The sequence below is a fragment of the Rhamphochromis sp. 'chilingali' genome, assembly GCF_963969265.1.
Source record: "Rhamphochromis sp. 'chilingali' genome assembly, chromosome: 1".
Classification (NCBI taxonomy): domain Eukaryota; kingdom Metazoa; phylum Chordata; class Actinopteri; order Cichliformes; family Cichlidae; genus Rhamphochromis; species Rhamphochromis sp. 'chilingali'.
In genome coordinates this window covers 3,527,795-3,546,920 of record NC_137929.1, presented here as the reverse complement: position 1 = coordinate 3,546,920, position 19,126 = coordinate 3,527,795, and the positions used below count along the sequence as shown (strand labels likewise).

At 40.8% G+C, this 19,126-nt stretch overlaps 1 protein-coding gene across 1 annotated transcript in view; it reads right to left on the bottom strand.

Moving 5' to 3' along the window:
* The window catches only part of LOC308399244 (protein NLRC3-like), a gene marked incomplete at its 5' end in the record, with an annotated part of 45,603 nt that overhangs the window by 7,457 nt on the left and 19,020 nt on the right, over positions 1–19,126 (bottom strand). Inside the window, one exon of the mRNA XM_080886387.1 lies at positions 7,637–7,810. Within this exon, the coding sequence (XP_080742513.1) occupies positions 7,637–7,810 (174 nt within the window). The remainder of the gene's footprint in view (positions 1–7,636; positions 7,811–19,126) is intronic.

Below are 19,126 nucleotides of genomic sequence, written 5' to 3'. Positions count from 1 at the left end.
GACATAATCAATGTTCCCTCTAAGCTGCGCACGGGCGCAATCCGCTGACACGCTCTCTGCACACAGAGTATCTGCATTGCGCACAAAAAGATATCTAACAGGCTGTGAGGCTCCTGAACTCTCTGCCCCCCTCTCACGGACAATAACCATATCCAACTTCTTAATAGCAATGAACTGGTCTGCATTGGTGCATCATATCTTTATTCTCTTCCCCCTCCTGCCCCCCCCCCCCCCCTCCTTCTTAAATAGATAACTATCATATCTGATATCATATCTCACAGTACAATAATATTGAATGGGTTGCATTGTTGTACTTTGTCATGTTTCTCAGGTCTTTGTCTGATTTTCTACGAACATTACTTGTCATGTTCTCATGTTGTTGCTAAGGATTGTCTTATTGCATTGGAGTCACACTGGGTTAAATATGTACACTTGGGTTTTAAGGGGTATTTATTATTTTCTTCTTTTTTTTTGGGTTGTATGGAAGCCCCAAACGCAATTTCATTGTTCTTGTCAATGACAATAAATAAATAAATAAATACTAAATACTAAATACTAACCTGAATTGAAATTAAAATAAATACGTTAACAATTCTGCTTTGCAGTGTTAGTCAGTGACTGGCTGCTCCAGTATTTAGAACGATGCCGCCTTATCCCATAGTCCAGCCAATGATTCACATTCGTATATACGCAGCTAATCAACGTCGCTGACGGGCTATGACAGCATCCTCATGTGCCGACACCGGTGTTTTGGTTGATGTAGAGTGAAGCCACGTTAATGACAACGTGATCCAGTGATCCAAGGGACCGCTCAGGGAGTTTGTGTGTTCGCTCAGACACATGAAACATTAGAGGGAACATTGGACATAGTTCTTATTTTGCTGCCACGTCTCAGTCAGACACATGAAATCTAGAGACTCTTTAATAAAGAGATCGCTTAGAATAAATGATTTGTTTGTTATGGAGCGAACGTTAAGCGGGGCCAACCGAGTTGATGACGGTCGATCTGCAAAATCAACAGCTGACTGCAGCGGCACTTGAAATAAAGACAATGCAGACCTGTGGACCTGCTGGGCAGGGCAGCGACTCCAGAGCTGGGGGAAGCAATGATCGATGAGCAGACATAGCTGTTATCAATAAAAACAGTGAACGTTTGACGGACACACCGTGAGAAAAACTGCTTCTGAGCCACAGAGCCCAGGTCCCAGTCACCGGCGTAACATATTAACTAAATGTCAGGAGAGGAAGTGCACGCAGGCACCAGGATTCTCCCCACAGCCAAGAAGCTAGCCTCTGGTAGCTTCTCAGTTTCACCTGGACGTCGGCCCTCGTTCCCCTTTTCCATCTCTTGAGGGTGAAAGTCCTGCGGGTTGTGAAGAGTAGCACACCAGGGGAGGAAGAGTTTTTCTGTTCAGCTGTTACAGTAGCTCTCCACTGAATCTTTGATGTTAAACCCTTTAAGACCTACCATAGAACCAAGTCTGCCAGAGCTTATCTTTAGATTTTTACATGCTGTAGTGCAGACCTTCCCAAAGTGTGGTGCCCGCCCCCTAGGGGGGGCGCAGAGCCATGGCAGGGGGGGCGCGGTATGAAAAGGGAGGGGAACAAAACGCTTGAACACTGCTAGCACGGCGCCCACAGAAACGCAAAGCAGGAGATGAAGCATCGCTGAATATGTTTCCAAACCAACTTCATTCTAAGCCAAAGACTAGAAAATATGGTGAAGCAAATCTGCCCTTTGGCTTCACCTGCACAGCTGCTGAGGTAGGTCCCTGCGTCGGGAGCAGCGCTGGGCTCTTCCAATCATGGACAAACAGGATCCCACATTCTTAATTTTTAGTTCACAAACACTTGTTGTAGTGACTAACTACTCCTGACATTTTGGAGATGTTTGCTCTTTATAGAGTAAAGTTACAGCGGGATACAAATAACATCAGGCTGATCCTGCCACGATTTGTTCCCTCGATTCAAATCACAGACAAACAGGATCCCACAGCTGTTTATGTTTTTGAACCCATTTTGCACAGAGAGGCATTTTTTGAAAATGTATTGACAGCAATGTTGATTAGTATTACAGAAGAAGAAAAAACAACTACCCATGACGCCTTTGTAAATGGAGGGACAGTAACTGCGTGTGAAACCTGCAGATACTCAGAGTAACAGTATTTTGTCTCTGTCTGCCATTCTGCAATTCATCTCACATAAACAATAACGTGACGTGAAAAAAGGCGCAACCTTTGACGTTGCCAGATGAACTCTGTATTCCTCGTCCGCAAAAAAGGAGTTTTAAAAAAATCTCAGTTTTTGGTGATTTGAAACACTGTTTGGATGAAACAGCTGCGTTTTCAAAAATACCAGTGTAGGTGCGGACGTAGCGTAAAAGATTTAGTAGTTTATTTTCTTACTACCTGTAATTTATTGCAGATTACTTGTATTTGCTTAATTGTTTACTAAATGTTTGAGGTGTGAAATAAACCGCAATGGAGCAAAATATGGGCGTGTGTGGTTGGAGGATGTGTTAGTGCGTGTGCGTGCTGTTCACGCGCCGGGGGGGAGGCGAACGTTTTTCGTGTAAAACAAAGGGGGGCCCAGCAAAAAAAGTTTGGGAACCACTGCTGTAGTGCCATTTTGGGGAGCAGTTCAAGTTGCTATACATCAATACAACCGTTATAGCCCAAATTTTAATAATATGTATGCATTCAGTCCATAGTAACTACATATACATATATACATATACAGCAAAAAGTGCAATAAACTAGAACAAATTGAAAATTGTTTTGTTTTGTATTTTTACATATATTTGTAGTTAGAGAAATTTAAGAGGTTTATCCCTCAAAACGGAAGAACTAAAAAAGTTGCACAAAATAGTTTCCAACCACAGGAAATGTAATTTGAGTGTATCCATAGTTGTATTTTTGAGATACACCAAATTGTATATACTGCATGAAAAACTAAAATAAATACTACCATGTGAATTTGCAAGAAAAACTTCAGTGCATCAAAATAAACTATTTCCAACTGTGTAATTTGAGTTCTAAGCCTCCCAGAAACTATACTGAAAGGGTAAACTCAAACATGACTTTTAAAAACACCAGTGTAGGCTTCAAGGTAAAAACAAACAAACAAACAAACAACTAGAATTTTCGCAAAAACGACATCACTTCAGGTTTCGGGCAGGTAATGGCGGACATACGATAGTTTGGGCTGACATCTATTCCAACGTAGGAAGTGCTATGAACATCTGATCGGATTGGCAAAGCGTGTTTCTGGAATATTACTTTTTTGTTGCTGCAAGTGCTTTTCATGCAACTTTTGCAAAGCTATGTGTGGAAGGAAACGGTGACCTAGGATAAGCTGGATACATAAGATGTAAGTACAACTCCGGTTTCACATGCAAAAATAAAAATTATTGCACTAGCTTGTGTGGTTGCCGATCTACAGGCATTTAAAAATAGTTACGCAAAACTGAGCGTTCCCACTCTGACCGGCCTTAAAGGGTTAACAGTATCTCCCAATCATAATTTAAAGCAGCAGAAATTAAGTCAGAACTCAAAAGAGCAAAAATGACATTACAAAAAATGATTGACGACAGTGAAAAACTACATTGTTGCCTCCAGCAAGCTGCAGCGGCAAAGCCAAACACAGGCGCCATCTTGTTTGACAGAAGAACGTAGCACACAGCAGCTACAAGCATAGAGTGCACCACTATTGTTCAAATGGAAGAAATAGAAAACACTCAATAAATCCTTCCACAGCTGAAACTAATGTAGACAATGTCAGGGGAGGAAGTCAAACTGAACTTATGACACCAAGCATGATAACTACCAAAATAATGCAGGAAAAGTAAACTAAGAAACCCTAAAGCAACTAAACAGAGCAGCTAGCAATAAACAAGAAGTGTAAACTATAAAAACATAGAAGCTAAATGCTAACATGGCTAACACTATCATCACTGTATGTAGCCCGACTCTTCTCACAGCAACATACAACTGTCATGGCTAGACATCTCACTGATTGGCTCATGTTAGCTTGTGAAAATATAACGTCCCAGCAGTACTAGCTGTTTTATATACTGTTTAAAATAAGCGAAATGTGCTTATAATGTGTAAATAAAGGCTGAAGCAGCTAGCACTGTTAGCATCAGCACCAAGCCCTGTTACATTTGTACACTGTTAGAGCAATGGCTCCAATCTACAGCCTTTAAAATAATGATTAAAATGCTGTGATTGCAGCCATTCCCCAACTCTCTGTGAATGGTTCTCATGGCTATTGATCAGTGGGCTTTGATCAGTGGGCTTTGATCAGTGGGCTTTGATCAATGGTCATGAGAATTTGCATAATTATGATTAAGGAACTGACCTCCCAGCCCATTGTTCCTTCAGTGGGCTGGTTTCAGTCATTATGCAAATGTACTGTTTATAAGATTGAAACCTGCAGTCAGCCGAGATTGAAGAAGTCACCTGGATGATGATGAAACATTTCTCCCACAAAACGCTACGTCCAGATGAACAGAATCAACTTTTGGAGATTTACTTACCTGGATGATTATTGGTTATTGGTAACTTTATGGGAAATGGGAAATTGATTTGCAGTATGTCCGTACAAACAAACAAACAGGCAACCAACACATCACATAGACACTCCAAAATAATATAATATAAGCCTGAGAAAACAACCTAGATTTTTCATCAAAAAAGTACAATGTGCAATGGCAACAACACATATGGTTCAGTGTTATTAACTATGATAATAGCAGTAGGTACAAAAGACAATCTATGTCTCTTTGTCTTCACTGCAGGCACTTTATAACGACGACCTGATGGAAGCAGTTGAAAATCATTAAAGAGAGGATGATCTGAACACAACATGACAGAGGTCGCCTTCCTCAGCACATGCCTGTTATAAAAGTCCACAAGCTGGACCTGAGACCTCCCTGAAATCTTACCAGCCACTTTAACCAGGTTGTTAAGTCTGGTCTTATTATTCAGAGACATATTACCGTACCAAGCAATGATACAGAAAGTTAAAACAGATTCAATAAAACTTTTATAAAAAACGAGTCATCATTTCAGATGAAACATTGAAACCTCTCAACCTCCTTAAAAAGTCTTTGTTGAACCTTTTTCACTGTAGCAGCAAGATGTGACTCAAAGCACAGTCTTATCAAGAACAACCCCCAAATACTTATAACTGTCCACCAGTTCAATGGCTGCACATTTACCACTGTTAGCGCAGGATGAGGGGATGTCTCCCTGAAGTCAATAACCATGTCCTTGGTTTTCAAGGTGCTGATCATTAAGAAGGACTGATCACACCACGAAACAAACTCATCCACAACAGGCCCATGGGAATCCTCTTCACCATGAAGGAGGCTTACAATGACTGTGTCATCTGCGTATTTAATGAAATGCCTGTTGGCCTGTGTACTGCGACAGTCATTAGTGTACAAAATATACAGTAGAGGAGAGAGACAACAACCTTGCGGTGAGCCAGTGGAAGAGTTCAGCTGTTTGGAAAAACAGCCGTTCACTCTCACACACTGAGATCTGTCAGTTAAAAAGTTTAAAACCCAACCAACGAGATTAAGATCAAGTGTAAACTGGTTAAGAAGTTTATCAGCTAAAAGATGTGGCTGGATAGTATTAAAAGCTGAAGAAAAATCAATAAATAAGAGCTGAGCATGAGCTTTGGCGCCATCAAGATGGCGATAAAGGAAGTTCAACAGAGTGACCACTGCATCATCAACACGTCTACGAGGCCTGTATGCAAATTGTAGAGGGTCTATAAGCTTCTCTACTTGCTAACTGAGAGGCTGAACTAAAACCAGGAAGACTTATCTTATTACAGTCACTGTAACAGTGACCAGTCATGTGTTTCATGCCTGCCCAGGCCACCCTTAAGTTATTGCTACCCATCTCCGCCTCTACCTTATCCTTGTATTTTACTTTGGCTTTTTTAATTTCTGATCTGATCTCCTTCCTAATTTCTCTAACTTTCAAGATATTCCCTTCAATAAAAGCTTTTTTCCTTTCATGAATCAGCCTCATAAGACCTTTTGAAGACCATGGTTTGTTATTAGGAAAAAAATGGAGATGGTGTCAGTCGCATTCTTAGGATTCGCTTTAGGGTGGATGTAAACAATGGTGACGTTGATCTGTGGGAATTCCCTCGGCAGATAAAACGGCCTCAAAGACACAGAGAGGAGCTCAATGTCAGGCAGACACACTTGTCTACGAACGGTCACATTTTTACACCATTTCTGATTTATATACAAACACACTCCTCCTTGAGATTTCTGGGTAGCTCCGGGGTCTCGATCCAAACGTATGGGAAACCCGAAGCCATTTAGTTCCAGAGAACAATCAGGGTCAGAGTCCTTGAGCCAAGTCTCTGTGAATGCCATTAGACATGTATCCCTGTAGCCACGCAAGTGTGCGACATTCAAATGCAGTTCATCCAATTTACTCCTCAGAGACTGCACATTAGCCAGGATTATTGATGGTAAAGGAATGACTCCAAACAACCGTCAGGATTGCCAATAAAATCATGCGAAATAAAAAACCCATCTTCGTTAAAAGAAGTTCCACAAAGCACAAGCCGATGCTATAGAATTTCCTCAGGCAAAAAAATATATATATAAAGGAATAAAAGAATGAAATAAAATAAGTTAAAACACTGACACTGACAGAGAGAGACAACCTGCTGGTCGCCACAAGAGCAGCGCCCCTCTTTCTAGTCTAGTCTAGACTGAGAATGCATCAAGACCACTCACTCACCCTTCCCTCCTGCCTCTCAGCTGCTGAAACTCACAGTTTGTTACCACGGAAGAGTCACTCCTTCATCTGAGATGAAGCCTGATAGTCTGACTGATGCAATATAACATTCAGTCTACACTTTGTTTTTGTGCAAAGATGATAAAGAGGAAATACTAATAACATAAACAAAAATAAATGTCCAATTTAGAAATCTTATTCTTTTTTGCTCTATAAAATAGTTGTTTTTATTTTTCAGTCACTCATCGTAGCAGTAGGATTTACATGAAAATAAAAACAAATTAAGTTTGAGAGAAAAAGTACATTTTTGGCACTCTCTGGGCAACTGACTCAGAGACTCAAATGACTTAAAAAACCCGATTCATTTTGGTGAGTGACTCATTTAAACTCGATTCGGTAAAAAGAATCAAATTTACCATCACTAATACAAATCCCTTTGGAGAAAACAGCTTTAAAATATGTATTGTTAAATTCCAGATGTTTCTTTGCAAGGAAAACTCAGACACTGAAACAATACCACCAGTAACCTCCTACATATGGAAATGTGGTGTCATTAAAGACATAATAATTTCATTAATACCCAATATCCAGCAAAATATGTAATTTGAACATTTTGTTCCTAACGAAATCAAATGTATATATTGTAGAAGATTAGCCAAATTTATGTAAAATGGCCAGTACATGAATTAAAAAAATAAATAAATAAACAAAATCGTATGACTGTGACAAATTTTACACAGTAATTCAGTCTAATAATCCACTCAAATATAAATATAAGTTTAGCTAAAAGCTCTATAGATAAGTCAATCAATAATATAATTCACATTTTAAATGATCATATGTGTTAACGTTTGAATCCTGACCTGAGAGTTTCCACTGCACACTGTGAACTCTTTAGTCCACCAGACAGAAGCTTCACTCCTGAATCCTGCAGGTCAGAGTTACTCAGGTCCAGCTCTCTCAGACTGGAGGACTGGGAGCTGAGGACTGAGCACAGAGCTTCACAGCTTCTCTCTGACAGGTTACAGCCACCCAGTCTGAAAAACAAAAGATAATCTATAATACTTATGTAAAGTTTGTTATTATATTACATGCCATCTTTTTATTTTTGATGAAACCTTAACATACTAAGATACAACATCATATGGATGAACTTGAATAAAATGTTTTTTTTTAATTATATCTTTATTTGGATTGGACAAGAAAAAACCATCTGCATAGCAGTATATGAATAACATGGGAACAAAGTCCTTCCAGGTTTTAGATTAAGTCCAGGAGAGCAAATGATAAACAAAGTGATCAGCGGGTGCATATTAACCTCCACTAGCTATTACTAGGACAGTTGCTCGCATGCTCTCCCAAAGGAGATATATACAGTGGCGTGTCTAGAAAATTTTTGTTGGGGGGGCCAGGTAGGGGCACAGATTTGGAGAAGGGTGGCAGATTTAATTGGCAGATAATGTTTTAAAAAAAAATTCTACCAACCCTTAACCATAATTCAATAATCCTATAAACCTAATAACCAAATGCACTTTTAACTCTTATTAGAATGAGATTTTAACCACTACGGTGCAAAGTTTTTAGATACTGCGTTGATAAAGTACAAGAGATACAATCAGTGCTTTGTCAGTGTTTACTCAGCATTCAAGGACAGCAATATTTGCATAGTATTTTTACTGACATATACTGTACATATGTTTTGGGCAAAAACATTTTTGAATATTAAAATACGAACATTTGTAGCAAACAATTGACAAATTAGCCATTCCAATGCAAAACTTTCTCTGCCTGTTAAAAAAAGAAGATAATCTTCTCACAAACTGGTGTTTGATTTTGAAACAGGAAAAAAGTGGAGAAACAACTGAAAAGACTAATATTTGAATAAAACCTGAAAGCAAGTAAATACTTTCTATGCTGCCTTATGGTAAACTTTGGTAATATTGATAAAGAACAACACTGGCTGATGATGAAATACATTCAGCTGGCATGGTGACACTGCCAGTATAACCTGCAGGGCTGGACTGGGACAGAAAATCGGGCATTTTGACTACAGACCGACCCACCAGGTATTAAAGCCATAAAGCCTTTGAATGAAAACAAACCCTGTTGTGACAGTGATGTACAGTCTTTTTGGTATATGTATGATTTCTATACATTTTACGTCAGATAAAAACTTTGGTTGTAAGATTTAGATAATTATTTAATAAAAGCTAGATATTTTAAATGAGAATAGGAAAGAAAAGTATTTCTTTGTGCCCCCTTTCCCTGTTAATGCCCTACCTGGCCCCCTGGCAAAACTTTGCTAGACCCGCCCCTGCACAGTTACCAGCTGTCAGCTACATAAAAAAGGATCCTGGTGGGTGGTCTTCACGTTTCCCTCTCACCAGATATCCAAACCGACATCATGACCAGCAGCTTTACAGCTGTGGCTCCAGCAAACATCAGCTGATACTAGAAATTAATATTAAATAAATTCTAACAACAGCCGATCAAGCTTAAACGTGCTGCTGTTGTTTAGCGCGACATCTGCTGGTTTCGTCTTTCTGGCGCAAAGTGGGCGATAAACAAACAAGAGAGAAAAGCCGATCAGCTGATCATCGATCAGTTTCATGATTGAAGTAGCAACAGGAGAGGGAGGATGAGAGAAGAGGCAGCTGTGCAGCGTAAAGACAGAATAAATCCAGCTTTGTGTCTTTTTCCATTCAGCTCAATACGAAACGTGTAATATTTTCTCTGATTGAGGGACCATTCCATTTTTTTAAGGAGCCGTTGGCAACTCTACTAACCTTATGAATAAAATAAAGTTCACTATCAGTAACATCATAGCAACCGAACAGCTGTATAAAAACTCCAAGCTGGCTAGAACGCAGTATGAGTTATTGCAACTGACAGTAAAAAGTCAGCACAACGAAAATAAACTCCACCTAAACTTGGTTTATATCTGACCCAGATAGACTGCAGGTCATAACTTCTTACCTGAAGTTCAGTTCACCTGACACTCGGACTGGCGGCTGCCTCGGGGCTCTCCTCCTGCCTCCCCTTCCCTCATCCACCTGCTGCCTCTGTGGAAGCCCCGCCATAGCCACCACCAAACAACGGAGTTATTTCTACACATCGACCTGCATCTGGCCAATCCACCACCTCTCATTGTTCATGCCCTTACAAAAATAAATAAAAAAATAAGTCAAATAAGCCCGATGGCCAGTCCAGCTATGTTAACCTGCAACCAAATCTGCAGCTCCATACAGCAATGTTACGACTTAGATTACATCTTATAACTCATAACTCTTATGTTAGCTGCCCTCAGTAGCATACTGTCTGAAATATTCCACGGCTGCAATAATTCTTTAAGTGTTATTTTTTTCCTTGGTATTCTAATTTCGCTGAAGTTTACTAAACTCAACAAACTTAATATTACTTACCGGGACATTTATTCTGTCCTCATTTTCTTTCACCGAAAAATTGTTTCCTGCAGTGACGTCTTTCGTGCTTGGCTCTCCTACCTTTGCTAACGTGATGCACATAGCGCAGAAGCCGATGCTGCATTCACTTACACTCGGATATCTGAGCGTCACCGTGAAAACATAATCGGACATTTGATATTTGATTGAATTTTATTGTTTTGCCTTTGGGGTGGCACCTGGGGTGGCCAGTCTGGTTGGGGGGGTGGCCTGTGCCCCCCCAGGCCACCCCGCTGGACACGCCATTGGATATATAGAACACATTACATGGAACTATAAACACAAACTGGGAGGGGTGCCCATGCTGCAATCATTGTGAAGAAATAAGTAAATAAACAAGCAATAGTAATAGAAGTAAATGTAAAAAACAAACAAACAAAAAACAACCAAGTAATAGTGAGATCAAGTGAAGTCAGCCCTCGTGGGGGTGATGAATTGGATCCAATTGTTCCAAATTTGGTAGAATTTGGCTTTTTGATTTCTTAACAGATATGTAAGTTTTTCCATCCTAAATATCTCTAAAATGATCCCAAACCAGTCGTCTAGGGTAGGCTGGGCTGGGCTTAACCATCTTCTAGTAATTGTTTTTTTACTTGCCACCAAGAGTAATTGCACCAACTTAATCTCACTCCTACATTCCAGAAAGGGGACCAAACCCATGTATAAAACCTTAAAATCTAAAGGTATTTGAACGTTAAAGACTGCACTTAAGGAGACCTGAACGTTTTTTAACTTGGGACAGTCCCAAAAGACATGAAAATGGTTAGCAACAGTCGAGCCGCATTGTCTCCAGCATTGCATATAAGCCCCTTTGTACCTCTCCTGATATGGAGTCTTGAAGTACCTAATAATATTCTTCCAGCCATGTTCCTTCCAGCTCATAGAACTGGACGTGGACCACTGGCAGTACAAAACATTTTCCCACTCCCCCACAGAAATAGCAATCCCTGGTTCCCTTTCCCATTTATCCTTAGTGTATAAAGTATTATCCTTGCTGGCACTAGAGAGGGCTTTGTATAGTTTAGAAATAGATTTAGTAGGGGTCATGGTTGTGGCATTTTTCAGGATGAGGAAAAAATGCGACTCAGCATCATTGAAGTCGGACAGTTTGCATTCATGATCAATATATGATCTCAGCTGTAAGTTTCTATGAAAGTTGTATTTTGTCAGGTTGTGATCGTCCCGTAAGGCCTCAAATCTGAGCACAATATTTCTATGAGTAAGAGAGAGGAATGTCGTAAGGCCATAGGATATCCATGCTTCAAAGTTAGAGTCGTGTCTGTTTGGAATAAAATCCGAGTCGAAAGCAACCCACCTGAAGATTTTTAGCATTTTGTGTATCCCACAGATGTTGATTACCTTCTGCCAAACTTGGAGGGTGTGGGTTAACCAGGGGTTCCCCAGCTTTTCCAGCCGGCACATTAGACCCTTATCTGCCATTACAGCTTGTAGGGGGAATCGGTCCAACAGGCTGGACTCCAGTTCCTTCCACCTAGCCGTGTATGTTTTGTTACACCAATATAAGAGGGGGGTTATTTGAGCGACATAATAGTAATTCCTGAGGCAGGGGAGACCCAGTCCTCCCTTTTCCTTGGGGAGCTGGAGGGTAGCATATTTAATCCTTGGCTTTCGGCCCTGCCAGATAAATCTGGAGATCCATTTGTCCCACTCAATAAATTGGTAATCGCTCACTTCTATTGGCAAGTTTCTAAAAAGATAAAGCAGTCTGGGGAGCGTGTCCATCTTGATTGCGGTTACCCGGGAGCTGAGACGCATAAAGGGGACCAGATTCCATCTGTGCAAATCAGCTTTTATACTTGCAGATATTGGCTCGTAGTTTGCCTGAAAGAGCAGCGAGAGGTCCGCAGTCAAATATATTCCCAGGTACTTAATTTTCTCATTATCCCGATTTACTGTAAATTTGAGTAGAGATGTGTAATATTCTCCTAATGTTGTCAGTTGTTTGTCTATAGTGAATGAAACCAGTCTGATCTAAATCGATGAGGTCAGGTAAAAACTTCTCCAGTCTACGAGCAAGAATAGAAGTAAATAGTTTGTAATCCAAGTTAAGGACACTGATTGGTCGATAGTTTCCACATTCTCGTTTATCTTTCCCCTCTTTTGGGATAATTGAAATAGTTGCCTCCCTCCAGGAGGGTGGGATTTCTCCCTCCTGTAGGATGTAGTTAAATGACTTCAGCAATGTGGGGACTAGATCTGCCCTCAGGGTGCGATACCACTGAGAACTGAACCCGTCCGGCCCAACTGCCTTACCTGGTTTTAATCTGGAAAAAGCATTAATTTCTTCCACTAAAATGGGATGTGTTAGAAGCTCATTTTTGAGAGACGGGAGTGAAGGTAATTCTAGAGAGCTAAGAAAGGCATCAGTACAATTCTCCTCCGTAGCATTGGGCTGTGAGTACAGCTCCCTAAAGAAGGTCTCAAAACATTTCTGAATGTCTTCTAATTTTGATTCCAGAATATTAGTCTTGGGGTCCTTGATTTGGTATATCATACTTTCCTCTAGTTGTTTGCGTTATTTATGTGCCAGATATTTTGCAGATTTCCCTCCTGTCTCATAGTATTTTTGCCTCAAAAAAATTAAGTTATTTTGGGCCTCCTGGGTGTAAATATCATTAATTTCATCCTGTATTTTCCTGATATCCTGCTTCAGAGTAGGATTTGCGGTGTTTATGTCTTCCTATTCTTTCAACTTTAAATTTGCCTGTAGTTCTGCTAATTTTTGCCCTTTGATTCTCTTTAAGTGGGAGGCGATAGAAATTAATGTACCTCTCATTACCGCTTTGAGCGTATCCCAAAGAATAGCTGGAGATACCTCTCCTGTGTCATTAACATCTAGAAATTCTTTAATGTCTACCTTTAATTTGGAAACTATGGCAGGATCATTAAGGTGCGATAACAATTTCCACAGTGTGGTACATTTTTTCCTAGCCACCTGCAAAGATAGAGAGATAGGACTGTGGTCAGATAGATCTCTTGTTAATATGTCACAGTCTTTGACCCTAAACCTATCAACTTTAAACATAAAAAAGTAGTCCAGCCTTGCATACACTTTAAAGGAACCAGAGTAATGAGTGAAATTTCTGGTAGATGCGTAGCGGTCCCTCCATACATCTATTATCCCCATCTCTACCATATAGGAATTGACTTTTCTAGTAAGTGCTGTTACCTGGTTGGTTGGGGAGGAGGAGTCTAGTTTAGGGTCAAGTCTAAAGTTAAAACCCCCCCACAGACAACTATCCCCTGAGAATCCACCAATAAATCAAACCTATTCCTATAGAATAGCCAATCGCTCCCGGGGGGAGCATAAACATTTAAAATTGTGATTTCAGACCCCTCTATCCATTCTGTTATTCTAACCAATCTGCCTTCCTCGTCACAGAGTTCTTAGATATGTTCATAGTTAAGTGTACCAGAGATAAGTGTAGCCACACCCCTCTTGTGTTTGGACTTAACGGAAGAGGAGAATACATATTTAAAACCCTTTCTTTTCAATCTCAAGTGATCTACTTGGTTCATGTGTGTCTCCTGAAGTAATGCAATCTGGGCCTTCTCCTTCCTTAGTTTGGACAGTATCTTATTCATCTTAATCACGTTCAGAACCCCGTTAACATTAAAACAGATTACTTTCACTGACTCACTTCCCATAAAGATATATTAAGTTACCACAGCGCATAAACTCAATAGCAGCAGGCAACCCCCTCTTAAAACAGTAACAAGTGAAAAAAGTTAGGAATGAACTGAAAACATTTGAACATAACTGGAGCTTGAAAGCTCCTAAGCTGGCTTCTGACAGTGGAGCACTTCCACTGACACCCTCACAACTTGAAGGGAAACCCCTTATTACTCCCTGAGTTAGGGGGCTTTCCACTGCGACGTCACTCACAGCACGAGAAGCCCCACCCATTTTAGCTCGACAGTAACCATATTTCACCATGTTGTCCATAGCTAATACATAACATTAAATTCGTTCTCTTCACGTCTGTATACTTGCAGCTTCTCTCTATATCCCGCAGCTCCTCGGATCTGACGCAGACGCCGACCACTAACTCCCCGCCACAGCGGGCATCTTTGTAGTTTTTCTCTGGGGGTTGCCGGTGGTGTAATCACCTTTACCGGCAGGCCCCGACTCGCCAGGTCAGCCGTTGCCTCCTCCACCGTGTTGTAGGTTTTCACTCCTTCTTCGAAAAAAACCTTAAGGCGCGCTGAGTAGAGGGTCCTAAACCGTACATTCTTCTCTTTTAGGACCTTTCGTGCCTCTGCATACTCCTTCCTCATAGCCATGATCTCAGGGGGGTATTCGTGGTCGAGGTTGATCTTGCTGGAATTCAGCATAAAACCTTTCTTTTGCCAAGCGAGCCTCAGCACTTCTTCTTTAACCGTGAAGCACAGGAATTTTACCAGGATCGATCTGGGTTGGGAGCCGTCCGGAGGGAGTAATGATAACACTCTGTGTGCTCTCTGAATTTGTAACGGTGTTGATGGTGGGATGGCGAGATTCTCCCGGAGTAGCTTCTCCACAAAGTGGGCCATAGATGGAGCTCCCGATTCTTCTCCCTCCGGCACCCTGTACAGTCTGAGCGACTCCCTCCTCGAGTAAGCCTCCAGTGATGTTAGTTTTGTTTGAAACTTTTCCTGCATGCTTTCTTCCATTTGCGCAACATCTCTAAAGTTAGATATATCCTGTCTCAGAGTGACGCTGAAAAACTAGTTCATGCATTTATTACTTCCAGGCTGGACTATTGTAATTCGTTATTATCAGGATGTCCAAAAAACTCCCTAAAAAGCCTTCAGCTAATCCAAAATGCTGCAGCAAGAGTCCTGACAGGGACTAGAAAGAGAGAGCAGATTTCTCCTGTATTGGCTTCCCTTCATTGGCTTCCTGTTAAATCCAGAATTGAATTCAAAATCCTGCTCCTCACATACAAGATCTTAAATAATCAGGCCCCATCTTATCTTAATGACCTTGTAGTACCATATCACCCCATTAGAGCACTTCGCTCTCACACTGCAGGCCTACTTGTTGTTCCTAGAGTATTTGAAAGTAGAATGGGAGGCAGAGCCTTCAGTTTTCAGGCCCCTCTTCTGTGGAACCAGCTTCCAGTTTGGATTCAGGAGACAGACACTATCTCTACTTTTAAGATTAATCTCATATTTCCATTAAAAGTGTTGAATTTGACTGTTTGATGTTCTTTATGATCTCTGGCACCAGTTCATCTGTAGGCTGAGCTCAATCCATCCATTTAGTGAAATTATGTTTAAAGGTCTCCTTGTTTTCTGAGCGTGCACAGATCCTGAAGCAGAAAGCCTGGGTTAATAGAGAAATGATCATCACTGTGATGATGCTCATCATCTCTGACTGGGATTTGAGGTTTTGTCAAAGCAGCAAAGAAAGCCTGGCTATGTTGGACTGGGTGTGGAAGCAGCTCCCAGTTTGAGTTCAGGAGACAGACACCCTCTCTACTTTGAAGATCAGCTTCAAACTTTCCTTTTTGCTAAAGCATATAGTTAGGGCTGGACCAGGTGACCCTGAATCCTCCCTTAGTTATGCTGCAATAGACGTAGGCTGCCGGGGATTCCCATGATGCATTGAGTTTTTCCTTTCCAGTCACCTTTCTCACTCACTATGTGTTAACAGACCTCTCTGCATTGAATCATATGTGTTATTAACCTCTGTCTCTCTTCCACAGCATGTCTTTATCCTGTCTTCCTTCTCTCACTCCAACCAATCACAGCAAATGGCCCCGCCCCTCCCTGAGCCTGGTTCTGCCAGAGGTTTCTTTCTGTTAAAAGGGAGTTTTTCCTTCCCACTGTCGCCAAAGTGCTTGTTCATAGGGGGTCATGTGATTGTTGGGTTTTTCTCTGTATTTATGAAGTGCCTTGAGGTGACTTTTGTTGTGATTTGGCGCTATATAAATAACATTGAATTGCATTGTTAGTATCTCAGACAAAATCTCGTCTGTGTTCTGGAGCTTATCTTTGTGTTCTGCAACCCTGGTTTCCACATCATTAAGCCGCGCATTGGCTTTATCCAACTCACCCCTTATTTCCACCAGTTGCGCTTTCGTGTCTTTTCGAAATTCTTTCACCTCTTTCCCAACGCCTCTCAGTTCTTTCAGTATCAGCGTCAAATTTGCTGGGTCAACCTCATCTTCTGTCCCAGAATCCTCGCGGCTAGGAGTGGGAGAGTGGCCTCGGCTAGCCCTATAGGGGCTAACGTTAGCCCCTTCTGTTAGCTGCACATTGCCATCTTCCACGTTTTCAAACGTTAACTTCTTAGCTATTTTGTTCTTTCTGGACATCATTTAAACCCCTTTTTCCTCTTTATGTGCACTTAGATAGTGTATTAATTTACTTGGGGCAGTTTTAATAAGTTTCAGTCGAGAGCTCTCGTACTAGGTGTCCATCCCCACGAGCGCCGGAACCGGAAGCCTTGAATAAAATGTTTAATTGGTTCATTTAAAAAAAACAAAATGTCAATTGATCTGACCTCAGAGTATTTAGTTTACAGTTTAAACTTTGTAGTCCAGCAGACAGAATCGTCACTCCTGAATCCTGCACATTTTTGATACTCAGGTCCAGCTCTGTCAGAGTAGAGGACTGAGAGCTGAGCATTGAGGACACAGCTTCACAGTTTTCCGCTAGAAGTTCACAGACGTTGAGTCTGAAAATGAAAACATGAACAAAGACTGATGTTAAAGTGTAATCAGGGTGCAATAACTAATCTTATATTTTAAGAATCCTTGTTGTTTTATGCTGAGCAGATGTGGTACGAAACAACAGTAAATTGATCAAGTTTACCTCTACTGTTTAAATTGCTGGATTTATTTTCTCAGTTAAAAACAAAACAAAACAAACAAACAAAAGAAAAAAGAATACAAATCGGTCAGACCTCAGAATATTCAGTTTGGCGTGTGGACTCTCCACTGCAGCAGACAGAAGCTTTACTGCTGAAGCCTTCAGGCTGTCGGTACTCAAGTCCAGCTCTCTCAGACTACAGGACTGGGAGCTGACCACTGACAACAAATCTGTACAGTCTTCCTCTGACAGGTTACAGCTGCTCAGCCTGAAAAAAATAACAAGAACAACAAAACAATAATATTTATTATCAAATAAAATCTCTTTATATGTTGAATCTAAGTAATCAAATGTGTACAAATGAGTACACTACAATGCACAATTAAATAAAAAAATGTTCAAGAATTTAAGTGTAACAGAAGAAAAATATTTCAAATTAAACACAATTATTCCAATGTATGTAAATGGAAACCAGTGAAGACCAGTTTGATTTAGTGACAGTAGTTCAGTGTCTGCTGGCACAGGCCTGTGAGTACTGCAGTATTACACTTACTACAGTACTGCTGGTCACTTTATTAATTCTAATATGTGTGATTACTGTAAATGTAGTTATAAATAATGTATCACATCCTGGACTCTCGTTTCATTTTCTGTCTAAAAGCTGCTTTGGCTCATTCCCCTTTAAAGCCCCGCTCTCCCTAACTTTATTTTGATTGGATGATTTCATAAAGCACGCTGAAGGGCAGTAGCCAGTTATCATGAGCTCCATCTCCTCAACCTTCTGGTTTAGAAATTATAAGAAACTGTATACCTCATAAAAACTCGTCTTGATCCATGCTCAATCATCCAGGTTAGTAAATCCCAAAAGTTGATTCTGTTCATCTGGACGTAGCGCTTTCAGTGGGAGAAACATTTCGTCACTCATCCAGGTGACTTCGTCAGTCTCAGCTGACTTCTGGTTTCCAACCCTATAAAAAGTACATTTGCATAATGACTGAAACCAGCCCACTGAAGGAACAATAAGGCTGGGAGGTCAGTTCCTTGACCATTAGGTTTGAGTCATTATGCAGATGTACTCTTTATAAGATTGGGGAAAGCTGCAGTCAGCTGAGCCTGAAGAAGTCATCTTGATGAGTGACAAAATGTTTCTCCCGCTGAGAGCGCTACGTCCAGATGAACAGAATCAAACTTTGGGGGCTCATAAAATCATGATTAGAAATCTTCTCAGATGTATTTTTACATTTTAGATCCACAGCAACAAAGTTCACAGCAGGATGTCTCTGTTCAGTAATTATTATGCCCATTACCTGCAAACTGTGAGGTACGCAGGTAATGTCAGGTAAACACTAGCTGTCTGAAACTGTTCCTGTTAAATGTGTGTATAAAGGAAATAAGCTGAAATACAGAGACTGGATGGATCTGTGCTTTGACCAAAAATTTCTTCCTGTTAAACGGGAGTTTTTCCTTCCCACTGTCGCCAAAGTGTTTGCTCATAGGGGGTCATATGATTGTTGGGTTTTTCTCTGTATCTATTACTGTACGATCTACTGTACAATATAAAGCGCATTGAGGTGACTGTTGTGATTTGGCGCTATATAAATAAAATTGAATTGAATTGAATTACATCCCATTTCAGGTACCTGGAACCTGAACCTTCTCTGGAAACCTAGGACGCTGGCGGGTTTCTCTTGCTTACCTATCTGCTCATCCTCTTTCTTTCTGCTCGCATGATGATTTCCTGGTTGAGTTTGTAAAGACTTTTGCTCAGGACCTTCTTGCTGTGCGGCAACAGTGCTAACCACCGTCCGCTGTATGTTTTTCAGTCATTAAATCAAACCATGAAAGATCAGCTTGCTTCTCGTGATGAACCTGTCTGTTTTCGATTCCACACCAGGGTCTGCCCACTGGAAAGTTCAGGGATAAGGGTGGAGGATACTCACACAAACATAAAAACCCAGATTGCAACTCCAACTCTCTGTTCTAGTTAACCAGACCTTTCAGGCTCTTGTTCAATTAGAACCTCATGGAGTCTGAGTTAGCGAGACAGTTAAACATCCCTCTATGCCCCCTTAA